Raw genomic sequence first — 16,214 nt, 5'->3', positions numbered from 1 at the left:
GATAAACTTTCTAAATTCCTGAATTATTTTCCATCTGTGGAAACATTTTTTTTTTTTTTATCTGTTTTCAGGAGATTTTTTTTTTTCATGTGTGAAATCGAGCGAAAAAATTTATTTTTTTTCATAACTGAAAAATTGGTTTTATTCTCTGGGTCTGCTGCCCTGAAAGGGAAAGGAGATTTTTTTTTTTTTAAGTTTTGCAAGTATAAACTTTCTAAATTCCTGAATTATTTTCCATCTGTGGAAACATTTGGAAAAAAAAATCTGTTTTCTGGAGATTTTTTTTTCATGTGTGAAATCGAGTGATTTTTTTTTTTTTTTTCATAACTGAAAAATTGTGGAAGCCCTGAGAGGAAAGTGACAATTTAAATTTTTTTTTTAAGTCTTGCCAGGATAAACTTTCTAAATTCCTTCATTATTTTCCATCTGTGGAAACATTTGAAAAAAAAACATGGAAAAATGTGTGAAATTGAGTGAAAAAAACATTTTTTTTTTCATAACAGAAAAATTGGTTTTATTCTCTGGGTCTGCTGTGGAAGCCCTGAGAGGCAAGTGAGAATTTTTTTCTTTTTTCTTTTAAGTTTCGCCAGGATAAACTTTCTAAATTACTTAATTATTTTCCATCTGTGGAAACATTTGAAAAAAAAATCTTTTTTCAGAAGATTTTTTTTTTTCATGTGTGAAATCGAGTGAATTTTTTTTTTTTTCATAACTAAAAAATTGATTTTATTCTCTGGGTCCCTGAGAGGAAAGTGAGATTTTTTAATTTTTTTATTTTGCCAGGATAAACTTTCTAAATTACTTAATTATTTTCCATCCGTGGAAACATTTGAAAAGAAAAAATCTGTTTTCAGGAGATTTTTTTTGTCATGTGTGAAACCAAGTGAAAAAAAAAATAATTTCATAACTGAAAGATTGGTTTTATTCTCTGGGTCTGCTGTGGAAGCCCTGAGAGGCAAGTGAGAATTTTTTTTTTTTTATAGTCTTGCCAGGATAAACTTTCTAAATTCCTGAATTATTTTCCATCTGTGGAAACATTTTTTTTTTTTTTTATCTGTTTTCAGATTTTTTTTTTTCATTTGTGAAATCGAGCGAAAAAATTTATTTTTTTTCATAACTGAAAAATTGGTTTTATTCTCTGGGTCTGCTGCCCTGAAAGGGAAAGGAGATATTTTTTTTTAAGTTTTGCAAGTATAAACTTTCTAAATTCCTGAATTATTTTCCATCTGTGGAAACATTTGAAAAAAAAAATCTGTTTTCTGGAGATTTTTTTTTCATGTGTGAAATCGAGTGATTTTTTTTTTTTTTTTCATAACTGAAAAATTGTGGAAGCCCTGAGAGGAAAGTGACAATTTAAATTTTTTTTTAAGTCTTGCCAGGATAAACTTTCTAAATTCCTTCATTATTTTCCATCTGTGGAAACATTTGAAAAGAAAAAATCTGTTTTCAGGAGATTTTTTTTGTCATGTGTGAAACCAAGTGAATTTTTTTTTTTTCATAACTGAAAAATTGATTTTATTCTCTGGGTCCCTGAGAGGAAAGTGAGAATTTTTTATTTTTTTATTTTGCCAGGATAAACTTTCTAAATTACTTCATTATTTTCCATCCGTGGAAACATTTGAAAAGAAAAAATGTTTTCACTCAATTTCACACATGGAAAAATGTGTGAAATCGATTGAAAAAAACATTTTTTTGTCATGTGTGAAATCGAGTGAATTTTTTTTTTTTCATAACAGAAAAATTGTTTTTATTATCTGGTTCTGCTGTGGAAGCCCTGAGAGGAAAGTGAGAATTTTTAATTTATTTTTTTATAGTCTTGCCAGGATAAACTTTCTAAATTCCTTAATTATTTTCCATCCGTGGAAACATTTGAAAAAATAAATCTGTTTTCAGGAGATTTTTTTTTCATGTGTGAAATCAAGTGAAAAACATTTCTTTTTTTTCAGAACAGAAAACTTGGTTTTATTCTCTGGGTCCCTGAGAGGAAAGTGAGGGTTTTTTTTGTTTTTTTTTTAAGTTTTGCCAGGACAAACTTTCTAAATTACTTAATTATTTTCCATCTGTGGAAACATTTGAAAAAAAAAATTCTGTTTTCAGGAGATTTTTTTTTCATGTCTGAAATCGAGTGAAAAAAAAAATTCATGAGGAAAGAAAAATTCAAAGTGTGGATCTGAGTGATTTTTTTTTTATTTTCATTTTTATTATTCTGGTGGGGAAAAAATCACTGGGTTTCACACATGCAAAGTGTTTTTTAAATAAACAACGTCATTAGAGATGTTTAACCAACCACAGTTCTTATCTAAACATATGACGCGACCTACATGACAGCCTACATCTGTGGCTCTGCTCAGGGACACCACAGCATTTATCTATTTGTTGTTGAGGTTTTCTTACCTTCGCTATTAGAGAACTTACGGTACAAGCCGTCAGGCAGAGAGCGTGATGCCGTCATATGGACGTAAAGTGACGTTCTACACATCAGTCTCTCACTGGATGTTTATTGTCTGAGGCAGGGCTGCAGTCAACAGCAGGTAAGAAAACAAAATAAGTCCCTGTCATGTCAATAAATAAACCCTGTCGTGTATAGATATGTTAGCTGACAGGTAACAGAATTCACCAAAGTTCAACTACAATTGAAAATGCCCTGAAAAACTGTCCAGTTAACGCCAAGTCAGTGGCCAGGTTAGCATGCTAAAGTTAGCAGTTGATAACGTTACATGATACAGCTAACGTAGCTAACGTGAACGTTTGTTTGTTTGTTTGTTTGTTTGTTCGGGCCAGTAGCTGTGTTTAATGTACACACTTTCAGGATAAATGTCACACGACTATTTGTCGAGAGATACGACAAGTGGCTCCACGTAATGCTGCTTTTTTCTCGCTTGGCAGAGAGTTTCTTGTTAGCTCAGCCCCACTATCTGTCACTATCGTCAACGTCAACTGACAGAACAAAGAAATTAAAACAAAGCAGTGTCGCTGTCATGTGCTTCACAGTCGTCCTGCTGATCATCAGCACTTTCTTTGTTATGCCGGGTCCATAACAACCAGCATAATCCCGGTTCTTTCTGTGTTGCATTGGCTAACAAACACATTTAGCCAAATGCTAGCTAATATAGCTGATGAAGCAGCTAGCAAAATTGCGAGCTAACCTGGCTAGCTAACTTAAATGACCATGGCATGAAGGTGTCAATGAAGTAGATTTCATAACCAACTCGAGCAGGCAGTATTCAGGGCTACTCGCATAAAACTGAAAGGATTAAATCATGTTTGAGTGATTCAATGATTTGCTAGTGTTTCAGTCAAGGTTAAGAGGCGAACTAACTTTTCAAAATGTCAGAGTTGGCACTTGTTTAACTTCATGTATAGCAGTGATTCAGAAGATCTGGTCCTGTTTGTACCTCACACATAATCACGAGTTTTACATGTTAAACTTTTGAATGAATGAGATATTTTATTTCATTTAAAGGTGCACTATGTAGTTTTGGGGAAGAAATTGTAATCGGAAGAGAAAGATCTTCGTTTACTGAAGATTATGCCACATTCTTGAAATTACTAAAACATAATTAAAAATCTTACCTTTTAGTCAGGAAACAAGTGTTTTTATTGTGTCACAGATAGGATACACATCTTTTTAGTCAAAAACATTCAAGAACTTTAAATAAGTAATCATAAATCATAAGAGTCTTTCTGCACAAATAAAGGATAAATACATGGTGGCAACCTCATCTCCCTGTTCTTTATTTTGGACTCTGCAGTGATTACACACATCCTGTTTAACTTGTGTAACAGTGTGTAAGCCATGCCTCCAGCCATGGTGACAGGCTTAGGCAATTTGAAATAAATCAGGAAAACAATATAGGACTGTACGTCAGTGAATTAGATCATTCATGTGAGGATAATCATGATTATCTCGTTTGTGAAAATTCTCCATGATCAACTAATTGTGTTTTCTATTGCGATATGCAATAAAATCTTCGTCCCATCCCTACTCCTGACAACAGATGCCTCGACGGATTGGCAAAGCTCACAACAAATACTTACTGTGTTATTCACATGTCGTTGCAGGCAGGATGTTGCGGCTTCGCTGTAAGACCAAAAACGGGAGCCACATAATGCAGGGCTTGACTCATCAGTCCTGTGTGCAAGAGCTGAAGACTAAGGTGGAGGAGCTCACTGGTATCCCCTGTGACGTGCAGAAAATTATGGTTGGTTATCCACCTTCCAGCCTCGATCTTCGAAACGGAGACGCTCACCTTAAAGACTATCCCATCAAATCAGGTATGTTGTCAGACATTCAAAATATGCAGACAACATGAACTGAAATCACTCCATTTTTTGTTTGTAATTACAGTTCACCTTTTCTCAGTCTGCAGAGACAGGGACGTTTCTTGAGTTGTCAACAATGTTTGTTGTTATACAGATCTGTTGCACCTGTTTTCTTTTGGCAAAGTAAAACATTGTAGCCGAGTGTTACGAATGACCTATGAAATGACAACATGGAGGCTCCGTTTTGTGACCTAGAGTGGCCAACTTGTTAAAGTTTGAACAGTTCATGAACAGGCCACTCAATAAAATGTCTTACAACATATTAATAAGATAAGATAAAGTGGGATCTACTGCAATTCACTTTCATTTCTCTGTCAAGTAACAGAGCACTTTATTTTGAGATATCTTTTAGTGAGAGTGACAGAAGGTCCTGTAACCTGGTGCACTTTTGGAGAATTTGTGATTTTTAAAAGTCAGTGTTTTATTATGAACAAACAATTAGATTTTTCATTTTAAAAATGTTACAGAAATGTATGTGTGTGCTGTCAGTTGTAGTTCTCAGCCAAGAAAAATTGGAATTGTTGCATCTCAATTAAAGATGAGAAAAGAAAAACCCTTTTTACTTTAAAAATTCTTGTTACCAAAGTCTGACCAGGCTGATCCGTGGTGTGTTGTCATCCTCTGCAGGAGACACACTCATTGTTGAGGAAGAGAAAAACAAGCCAAAGCCTCAGGATCATCCCACTGTGACTAAAGTACCACGCCTGGAAGCCTCACCCATGCTGGCGCGTCGAGTGGTCCCAGCTGATAACTCCTGCCTCTTCACCAGTGTGTATTATGTGGTGGAAGGTGGTGTGTACGACCCTGCTTGTGCCCCGGAGATGCGAGGCCTCATCGCCCAGATTGTGTCAAGTGACCCTGCAGCGTACTCGGAAGCGGTGCTGGGAAAGACCAACGAGGAGTACTGCACTTGGATAAGACGTGACGACACCTGGGGAGGCGCCATCGAGGTGTCTATCCTGTCCAAGTTTTACCAGTGTGAGATCTGTGTGGTGGACACTCAGACTGTCCGAGTGGATCGCTTTGGGGAGGACGCCGGCTACCACAAACGCGTGCTGCTCATCTACGACGGCATCCACTACGACCCGCTGCAGAAAGAAACACCCGGCTCTGACACCCCGCCCCTGACTATCTTCTCCACAACAGACGACGTAATCCTGGCCCAGGCCCTCGAGCTGGCAGATGAAGCCCGCCGCAAGCGGCAGTTCACAGACGTTAACCGCTTTGCATTGCGCTGCATGGTGTGCCAGACAGGCCTGGTGGGACAAAAGGAAGCTCGTGAGCATGCCAAGGAGACAGGCCACACCAACTTCGGCGAGGTGTGAGCGTCGTTTTGTCTTTCCTCCCTCTCACAAATAAAACCACCACCAACCCCGTGCCCCATGTCTGGCAACTGTTGGTCTATCTGTCAATCTGCTTGTGTGATCCTCTACCTCACATTGTCCAGCGACATCTATGGAGAATCTGCAGACACTGTGTTCAGCCTCTAACCAGTTCAGTATTACTCTTTAACTGCTGTGAGTTCTCAAAGTCAGAAACACTACTGCAGTGCTCCGATGTCATTAAACCATCGTTTAGTCTGTTTGGGATGGTTTCAGATCTGGTTAACTGGGTCAAGTAAAATAAGCAAGTTATTCTTAGCATTTGTTTTAATCTGTTTAGAGTACTCGATGGCTGGATTGTACTGATAACAAAACAAATAGTGCAACAAATGCACCAAATTGCCAACACTTTCCTGTGACTGATTTTTTTTTTTTTAAATCCGCCATCTGTCTCTGGAAAGAATTTAAAACAACCACTAAGAATTTCTTGCACTACATATGATGTGATCTGATTCACTGTTGTCTTAAGCGCAGCACACAAAGTTTGACTGTTATTCATCATGTTGGTTATGTAGCATGTTTTTTTATTTCCCTTGTTGACAGGTGTCAGAAGCTAAATACTAAGAACTGATAATTTGGTTAACTTCAGATGTCCGAATTGTTCAACACAGTCGTTCTGTGTCAACGCTAAGCTGGATTTATCTTTTTACAAACATGCTATCTGTGACATCTTTGAATTTACTGGGTAGCGGCCGTTGAGATTGGGGTTTGAGATTGAGGTTATGCATTTTGAAATGCAGATTGTGATTAAAAAAACAAATCAGCCTAATTACTTATGAGACTTAATCCTTCATATATATTTTTTTTCTTTTTTGATGTTGCATAATGGTTTACCAGTGAGGTTATTTTAAAGTAGATAAAAAAATGGTGCTGAAAACAACGTTTTACAAAATCTGTAGCTCTTTGTTTTTCTTCATGTGTACGACAGTTTTTCAGGAGTGTAATTTTTAATTCTAGTGTGTGATTTTCAAATGTCCTCATGCTGTAGGAACTAATCTTTTTTAAAAATACAGTGTTTTTGTTTTATATTGCTGCATACTTTTGATTTTCATTTTAAGCTTGATGAGGCGTCGGATAACAGAACACAAATCATGGTGAGAAGGTGGCGTGATGACTAGAAATCTGAAGTGGAAGTTACGCTGTATGTCAGAGATCAATCCTGTTCACTTAATGCATTTACTGTTCAGGTACAGTCCTTACACTATGTTCTTTGCTTATCAGTATAGGGCTGCAATTAAGAGTTATTTTCAGCGTCGATTTATGTGCAGATTTATTATTTTTTTGTTATGATTAATCGTTAAGTCTAAAGTGTCACAACATTGTGAAAAAATGCTATTCGCAATTTCCCAGTCGTCTTCAATTTGCTTCAACAGTCCAAAACCCAAAGATTCTTCATTTATTATCATAAATGACAAAGGAAAGAAGAAATCCTAACATTTAAGAAGCTTAAAACAGCGAATATTTAAACTTTTTTGCTTGAAAAATTTAACTCAATCATCTAAATAGATGGCGATTAATTTTCTTTCAACCAATTAATCGTGCAGCTGTAACCCGTATTAACCATTTATATTTGCAATTTCACTTTTCCTTCTCACATTTGCGGTTGTAAAGTAACTTTTGAAAACCACTAGTAAACTTTGTCCACTTTGGTTTAATATTTAATGCACAATGTTACATGTTTTCGCACAATTGGAGCATGTTCTCACATCTTAAGTCAGGCATTATCGCTTTGCTACTTCCTTTGATACTCACTGCGTACAAGGATAAAGCACACACTTACAAACACAGCTCAGAAACGTAAAATTGGAGGAGGCCATGAAGATATTTATTGGATTACTTTTTTTCCTTGCAGCCTGGATTATTGTGTCCTGGTGTTGTTCAGAACCAGTATATGTGAGGGTAATATTGGTACTGAGTTGTTGCCAAAAAGAAAAGGATTGACAGTGATTTCACATTGTGATTGGTTCAGACTCAGAGATAGTGTTGGGAACAAATGAAAGGCAAAGCAAAAATTGTCAAATTATGTCTGTGTGAATGTGAGTTACTGTATTTTTTTCCTTCTCTGTTACTTTAGGTAGTTTATTTTAACAGTGATTATGGATTAATAGGCTTGCATAAAAGTGAAACTATGAAATGGCTTTGTTGTATTTTGTATTTACCAAGTTCTCATGACTCTTCAAGGACAATAACCATGAATGTTGCACACAAAGCACTACAGAATAACTGGATTTACTTGATTTTTTTCAATGTGGTGTCACAATTAAAAGTTATAGCCAACTGTGTTGTGTACGAGTCGTTTTGTGTCAATTATTTCATTTTTTTACGTCTGTAGTTCTGCTCAAACTACTTTTTACTAATGCATTTTATTTATATCTATTTCTAACTCCTATTGACAATCCATGGCCGCTGGAAATAAACCCTTGTTGGCTAAACAACACTGATCCTGTGCCATCGTAGTGGGATTACACTACCTACATGTTATTTTAAGGAGCATCTAACCGCTCTTAATAGGATCTTACATTTGTTCACGAGCTGGTTGACCAACTGAAGCAGCTACCACTGCTACTACAAGATGAGATGAGACTTACAGAGGGGTAATTAATAACTTTAATAACAGCTGTATTACATCTAGGTGTACTAGTTTCAAGGCCCTCTTGGATGTAATTGGTTACACAAGTGTTTTTTTTCCTATGTCAGCTAATAGTCTCCCCAGCTCACAGATGGACAGGTCCGTTTTATGGTCTTCATTTTATCTATTTACTGACTTGTCAAGGTCTCCATTAAAAGGTACGACCTGTTGAGTTTATCATTAGATAATAGACAATCAGTTCTGATAATCAATTCATTGTTTTCTCTCCAGTCTTCATGACTCGACAACTGGCGGGGTAAAAAAATTTTATGCCAGGATCATTTTTCTAAGTTCCTCAATTTTTTTTTTCCATCCGTGTGTTTTCAAAATTCAGAGAAAAAAAATCCTGTAAAAAAAAAAACATGAAAAAAAAAGTATACCGCAAGTCACTTTGTCAGATTTGTAAGATATCCGCAGTCCAGCAGCTTTAAACAACTTGAAGGTGCAATTAGTAAGAATTGTAGTTGAGAATTCTCAAAAATTAAATAAAATTGTCAACATAATGTGAAGAAATAACAGTTTTGATGTTATTACATCTACGTATTGTGTTGCAGAGATATCAGCGAAATGACTTGTTTCCCTGTCATTACTGGAGCCAGTCGGTCCGATAAAATTTGGAAAGTCTAGAAGAGCCACAAGATTCAATTACTTGATCCCATTTCAAGTTAGCCAGCTCGGTAGTCGGAAAAGTCTCTAGTAAATAAAATGCCACCGAGCAGCTTTCAAAGGAACGAATGGACCGCTAGCTGCATGGCTAACTAAGCTAACGAGCTAGAGTGAATTTGACGGGTGGGAATTTCTTACATATTGCACCTTTAAGTACAATTATTACCAGAAAGTTACTTTTGATACTTAAGTAAAAGTATCTGTCATTCAAATATACTCGAGTACTCTTCATATGAGTGACTTTCACTTTTTACTAAAGTAATATTTTCCACACAACATCTTTATTTTTTTACTCAAGCCTGACACATTCGGGTGGAAGTAATTACCTCCTCGAGAGTAACGTGTACTCTGATTACACTTCCTCTTACAGCAGGTGTTAGTTACACGTCCCTGTGAGCAGAGGGAGTGTGATACTCGGATACTGACCAGCAGATTACTGTACAGTTGTAGGTACCATGACAACGGGGCTCGTGCGTCTTAAGGAGAGCGCTGCCCTCTGATTGGCTGAAGGCTTAGAGCACAAAGTCCTTCATGCAGGTGTCACAGAGCCGCTCAGTCACTTCACTCACCGCGTCTTCACATGAAGGAGAGGCGCATGATGGATAACTGATCAGTGTACGACGATTCAAACAGGTATGTGGTCAAGTTTTAACTATTTTTATTTACTGATGAAAGCTTATTTTGCCAAACGATGGTACCCTCCTACTTCTTCTCTGTTTATGTGTAGTGTAATATAGCCTAGCTGATGTCATTTTATTTTAAATTTAAATGTGTTTGCAGATTTTTTTTTTTTAGCTAGCTTGTGTATATTTTTGCAGGCTGGCTTTAGCTGTAGCAAAAGTCTAAAGCATACCTAATAGGCTATATATTTTGTATAGACTGTATTTGGGGGCAGGTAATCTTTATTATATGTTACCTGGAGGTAGAGAGGGTTGAAGGCCAGGTACTGAGAATTAAAAAAAGAGCATGGGAAAAAAAATGAACAGTGATTATTAAACCCAGTTGCATAATCCCCTTCAAACAAAAGCAGTAGGCTAAGTGTAATAAAACCTTGGCTGGTTGCTCTTTTATAGCCACAATCAAAACAAAACTGGTGTTACTGAACCAGAGGTTATTGTTCCAGGGAAATGTCAAATGGCAGTTAGTTTTATTGCCCCGACCTCTGCATTATACTGTCTTTTGTGTCTGTTGCCCCTGTGTCGATAGGTGTATCTATATGGTGATAACGTTAATGATTATTTTCACCGGTGCCTAAGATGTGCTTTCACTGGAAATGGTCTGTGAGGGTTAGTGACTAACCACAGCGTAATTCGACTGATGTTTTGTTATGACAAAGGAAAAATCCTAAGTCACACTACACACCTGACAGCACAAGAAGTGTATAATACTTAAAACATTGTGATAAATGTTCTGCAAAGTGTTTTCTATTTCAGTCGCCTCCAGGCAACAGCAGCTCCTCTTCTTATTTGCATGCGATCAACCCAGATTGTGTCGGGTGAAAACACAATAAACTTTATCTCAGACTTTCCACTGTTTCGCAGATTCATATCCTGACCCGCATACATCGGGACAGATGGGGGGTATTTACATAATGGCATGGTGATAGGGGGCTCTAAAATTTTACAGGGATGAGATGACATGGCAAAGCATGAACAGTGAACAGTGAACAGGACTGCTTTTGTGCCTCTCTTGGCCTATCTAGCAGTCCTTCCCTCTCGGGTGGTGAAACTTATCCAAAAAGTAAATTTCTTTTCACTAGGATCAGACAGAGGTGCCTTTATACTAAACTTCTAACTCTGTTTCTACAATTTCTATAGGAAAGTTAAAAGTATTTATCCTCTAAAAGTGTATTGAATTGATGTTAGACAACTACTACAATTTCTAGGAAGATGATTTTATCTAAAGTGTGTCACAATGCCAGAATAGCGCCAACATTTTAGCATCCTCCAGAGACCAATCCCTAATCATGCCACTGACGTTTTACATTTTCTTTAATTTTCACCAGCTAAAACTAATACACTCCAAATGAATAGTCTAGACTGTTACAGTAAGACAACGTGGTCAAACTGGATATCATATAGCTTCCAGGAGATCATTGCTGCTGCCCTGCACTCCCTCTGAAACTGATCCGGTTGAGGAAGATTAGGAGTGGCATGTGTGCTGTAATCTGAGTCACATGCAGTAAGAGGACTAGTTCGATATCTGTCAGAAACACACTCCAAGCTATGATACCCTGTCATTCCCTCTCACCGGAAAGCCATTGTTCGTGTAAAACACACCACAGGGTTGTATGTTGATGAGATGATATTCAGACAGGTCTGTGTGAGACAGTGAGCAATTTAGAAATCTAGAAAATATCCTGACAAATCATACATGTCCATCTAAACACATGCAGCTTCTAAGGATCACTGAGGTCGTTTTAGCCAATTAACTAGAGAGTATGTGTACTTTAAATTATCATGAACCATTTGCCAAGCATACTGTAGGGTTAGAGGTTAGATGGATGGATTTTTAGATGGATTTCAAGGCAGCCACTAGTAAAAAGCTTTGTCAGTAATAATGAAAATGCACAAGCAAAGTGTTCAGAGTTTATTAAATCCATCATGGTAAACATTTAGCCACCTTTACTCTTTCTCTTTCTCAAAAGGTACGTTACAGCGGTGCAGTTTTGAGCATAATTTGCTTTTAGGTCCGGGGGTTTGCAGCCCTTATTGTTCTGCCCAAATTGTTTTAAAAAATCTTATGAGTTTGAAAATCAGCTGTACAAAACACAGTTGCCCTCAAAAGCTACAGTATCAGAAAATCAGACCTAGAAGAACAATAAAAAGTTTGGTGTAGGGGTTTGACCACAAACAATTCATTGCATCAATAACAATAATTTTCTAAAACTGTCTTTGAGCAAAGACATTTTTTACTTGTAACTTCAAGGTGCAGCAAGCAAATCTGGAGAAAGATAGACGATTGTTGAGTCTTATCAACAGGTCGTCAAAAACTGACGATTGAGTTGTCAGCTCCGACCGAGACAGTCGTTATTTAACAACCTGGGGATGATAATCAATCTTTTTTTTCTTTTTTTTTTTCAATCACTTATAACAGTTTTGAATTCCCTTGAAATAGTTTTGAGTTTCTTGAGTATCTGCATGTAATAATCCTGTGCCAACCATTGGACCCATTTATGGTTCTTTAATGGCATGATTAAGTCTACTGTTCTGTACTCTTGTCCAAGTCATGCGGCAGTATTATAAATGTGTTACGAAAGACGGATTATTGTGCAACATGTTATAACTCTATCAAAATATCCAACCACCGTGTAGGCCCTATTTACAGTAAAGGCTAATGACGTTAAAGTAACCCGTGTCTAATTTTAATCCTGGGTTGACATAACTCAGGGTTATGTTTAGCCCTACATGTTTGACTGTTTTACATTTAACCCTGAGCTAATCGTAAACACAGGTCAGCCTGATCCGGAGCTGTCCAGTTCCAAGTGGTGCTGATTACAGTTCACACACACAACATTTTCCATCCTCCACTGGAAACAACTTGACTGGAAGCCAGATATTGTTATTCAGAGTCCGTGCACATTGTACTGCCATTTATCTGTTAATTATATAATTAAAGATCAAGCCAAAGTTTAAATATCTTTACAGCTATTGTCAATTAATCAGATGTGGTTAAAGTTCTTAAAGTTCTCATTTTGGTTGATGCTTTTACACACAGTCCAGTCAGAAAAATGCTGAATGTCTTCTTTATTCAAACAGTTTTGTTGATCAATAAGTGCATGTCGAGCCCTGTAGAGTTTCAGTTTGTAATCTGTGAGAATTCACACGTTGCCTTTTTTTTAGTTGGACATCTGTTTATTTTTGTAATGGAAGTCTAAAAGAAATAAACAAGTTGGCAGATCTCCACAAGGCAAATCAACCTCCAGTTTTCTACCTAGAAGTGACTGCTGTTGTTACCGCAACATCACGGCGATTGAGTCTATAGGAAAGTATTTTGAAGACAATTCCCAATGCAGTCCTTTAGATTCTGTACTGTACAAGGAAGAATGCAAACAAATGGCTTTAATAATGTGGTTAGAATATTCGAAACAACCAAACTAATCCATGAATGCTGTCTTTTATTTTTAAGAATAACTTTGCTCTGCCAAGCTTGTTAATGAACAATTTAAACTGTTATTCAAACGCAACATGTATTCTTCTTTCCACAGAGTGAAACACAACAATCTTTAACACTAACCTCGGATAAAGTAGCGCGCCAAAGATGCCCAAAAGCGATACCTGGCCAGGTGGCATTGGATTGGAGGCGATGACCGGCATGGAGAGTGCTGGCAGCTGTGACAGCGTTGTCAGTGCCAATTCTAGCTATGTAAGTTCCTAAAAATCTTAGTAATTTTTCTTGAAACATCAAGACAAAACCATCTAGGTAACTGCTGGTTGAGACATAGGAGCTGAAGGATGGGTGTAAGGCTTAAATGTTTCCATCTAAAAAGTGACGCCAATTGTTCTACTGATGTCTAAGAGTTTATGTCACTTAATATCTTACTATGAAAGTTTTGTCAAAATGAAAGCCCTACTTTTATGTATTACAGAGTGATGACAGTCTGGAGCACCTGTCTGCTGAAGAGAAAGCCTGTCTCATGTTTCTGGAGGAGACTATTGAGTCTTTGGACACTGAGGAGGACAGTGGGCTGTCCAATGACGAACCTGACCAACTGCCCTGCCCTGGCAACCTTGCTAACAAACTGGCTGACCTGTCAGCCTCCCTGAGCAAAAGCAAGCTCAACAGTGAGTTAATCTCTGTGAACAGATGCCTAATTAGCAAGTAGTCAATGAAAGACTTTAAAGAAAGTTGTTTTGTATCTCTAGTCACGAACATGTGCTTGTTTGTCTTTCAGGTCCAAAGAAACATGCCTCCAAGGAACCCATGAAGGAAAATGTTGACACCAAACTTATGCAGAGCTACCTGGTTCCTACACCTTTTGTTGTGGCAAACGGTTCTCCTTGTTCTGTACCGAGTGCTAAGCCAGGGGTCCCTTCAGACAAAAACCTCAGCTCTCAGCCTCACTTCACTCCTTTGAGCCAAGCACCGGGGCACAAACACGACCAGAAACCGGCTCCTCCCCAAGTACCTTTAGAGGTTAATGTTGTGATACCTCCTCCCATCAAACCCAGGGATTACTCAAATAAGTCACCTGAAGGTCCTGTACCTAGAGGACCTCTATCCTATGACGCACTTGTTCACCTGCGGAGGAGTGCCTCGTCAAAGAAAACGCCTCTATGTCCCAAAATTGATCATACTATAGACTCAGACAAGGACCTTCCTGTTGCAGTGAAAGGGCCAAACCTCGGCAAACCGCCAAGATCTGACAGATACAACTCAGAGGCTCCTCCAGCTGTGGCCCCCAAACCCAAAAGGATTCCTGCCAACATATCTGTGAAAACACAAAACAAAGCACCCATAACCTCAGATTCTTCATACAGTGTCAATCATGCGAAAGATCCCAAGGTTGTTAGACTGGAAGCTTTGCAGAAGCTGGGCCTTCTGACAGACCAAGAGCCAGAAAATGATACAGTCGCCCCACTGGCTCCCCCTAAATCTCACACCTCTCTGGATCCAACACCAAACAGATATACAAGAGGTCCATCGAATGCTAATCCATCAAGAAGCCCATCATTTTGCTATTCTCAAGTGCCCTCAGAGCCCAAGAACAAGCCTCTGCAGAGCAGTGCCAGTTTCCATCACTACTCCAGACGTGACCAACACCCCGTGTCTGTATCACATCCCGCTCAATCCAACGGGTTGAAGCCAGCTGGTCTGGAGCGCTCTGCTACCCTGGACAGCCACATAAACGGTGGAAACTGTCCTGATCAGCGATACATCACAACCTCCAAGCCAGTGAAAACCACCACTGCAGCTCAACCTGCACCCAACAAATCCTCAAACTCAGTCGGATACACTGTGATGGTGGTGCCCGGGATGGGAGCTGATCGAAAGGAAGCGCTCAGAAAGCTTGGACTGCTCAAAGACTGAAACAGATGAACAGCAGAAGTCTGGCTGCGTGAATGCAGAGCTCGGAAAGAGTTCAAGTGTACCATCAGCTTAAAGAGAGTTAGAGCATTAAGCGGGGACTTGGCACTCGGCACTTTGGCAAACACAAGCAGAGGAGGAAGAAGAAAACAGAAGAAGGGCTATTCCAGCACTTTTAATGTAGGTCGCAGTTACTTACTTACATGAGGGCAGTTTTTCTTCATCTATTGTTCTTCTGTAGGTTTCACGAGTATCTGAAAATGCACCTTACAAACCCCTGAGGCTCTATTGTATGGTAATTATATGAAATCTAATCAGAATCTCTGTTTGCTCGAATAAATTACAGTCAGATATGACTTGATAGGACATGAGGTCAGCCCAAGAGTTTCATATGAAATAAAGAAGCACTTAAAACATCAATATAATAAGTACGAAGCCTCAGTGTGCACAAAACAAGCCGTACTCTGGTTTTCTACTAGTCTTGTTCCTTCCTCATTATACTGTGCAGAACACGCTGCTCCACTGTACTCCTACTTAAAGGAAACATCGACCCAAATCAGCAGAGTTTTGACGTTGCTGATCATTTCATAATTCACGGATGTGCCTGTAAGTGGATTGTTGAGTACAGTCCTTGGAGCAATCAGTTTATGCAGCTCACAATTATTGTAAAACAAAATTCTGAAAGTGTTTTGGGGTGATTTTTCAGTGTTTTCTAATCTTTAGTAGCTACCAGCAGTACATTAGGTAACACTTTATATTGTGGTTCTTGTAATATGCATTGGTAATATGGCCATAATACATCCTTATAAAATGCTTATTAACATTAATGAGACTATTTGAGTGTTAATAATAGCATAATAAACATGTTTATTGTCAGATGACATTTATATAACATATATAAGCCTAATTAAGGATTCATTAAGGCATTGTTCTTGCTTTAGATCCGGCAGCTGCACAAACATAGTTAACTGTTAATAAATGTGTAATAAAGTATGCATCAATCAGTATTTACAGTGACATAATTAAGTTAGTTGAAGGTACAATAAGTAAGAATTTCAGTTAAAAACATTCAAAATTAACCAAAGTTATCAACACAATGTTAATAACAGTTCTGGTGTTGTCCGAAAATTTGATGAAAGATGTACTGAAGTTAGCATGCTAACCAGCTAGCCCCAACAGGTCCCAGT

General features: G+C 38.0%; 2 protein-coding genes across 2 annotated transcripts; both read left to right on the top strand.

Moving 5' to 3' along the window:
• The first annotated feature begins 2,486 nt into the window (after positions 1-2,486).
• yod1 (YOD1 deubiquitinase) lies at positions 2,487-7,983 on the top strand. The gene is made up of 3 exons (XM_073469218.1): positions 2,487-2,531; positions 4,063-4,275; positions 4,951-7,983. The coding sequence occupies exons 2-3, from the start codon at positions 4,068-4,070 to the stop codon at positions 5,646-5,648; spliced, it is 906 nt and encodes a 301-aa protein (XP_073325319.1). The 5' UTR covers positions 2,487-2,531; positions 4,063-4,067; the 3' UTR covers positions 5,649-7,983.
• A 5,277-nt stretch (positions 7,984-13,260) lies between these two features.
• Positions 13,261-15,030, top strand: LOC140997581 (specifically androgen-regulated gene protein). The gene is made up of 3 exons (XM_073467528.1): positions 13,261-13,365; positions 13,589-13,784; positions 13,895-15,030. Exons 1-3 carry the CDS (start codon positions 13,261-13,263, stop codon positions 15,028-15,030), a joined length of 1,437 nt encoding a protein of 478 aa, XP_073323629.1.
• Positions 15,031-16,214: the final 1,184 nt, after the last annotated feature.

This window comes from Pagrus major, chromosome 6 (assembly GCF_040436345.1).
Source record: "Pagrus major chromosome 6, Pma_NU_1.0".
Lineage (NCBI taxonomy): Eukaryota > Metazoa > Chordata > Actinopteri > Spariformes > Sparidae > Pagrus > Pagrus major.
Note: the sequence above shows the minus strand (reverse complement) of the source record. Positions and strands in the feature narration are given on the sequence as shown.

Excerpts from the sequence above, each read along its gene's own strand:
- yod1 (XM_073469218.1), top strand. The coding sequence starts at position 4,068 with ATGTTGCGGCTTCGCTGTAAGACCAAAAACGGGAGCCACATAATGCAG. Across the intron at positions 4,276-4,950 it reads AGACTATCCCATCAAATCAG|GAGACACACTCATTGTTGAG; the intron begins GTATGTTGTCAG and ends CATCCTCTGCAG.
- LOC140997581 (XM_073467528.1), top strand. The coding sequence starts at position 13,261 with ATGCCCAAAAGCGATACCTGGCCAGGTGGCATTGGATTGGAGGCGATG. Across the intron at positions 13,366-13,588 it reads TCAGTGCCAATTCTAGCTAT|AGTGATGACAGTCTGGAGCA; the intron begins GTAAGTTCCTAA and ends TATGTATTACAG. Across the intron at positions 13,785-13,894 it reads GAGCAAAAGCAAGCTCAACA|GTCCAAAGAAACATGCCTCC; the intron begins GTGAGTTAATCT and ends TTTGTCTTTCAG.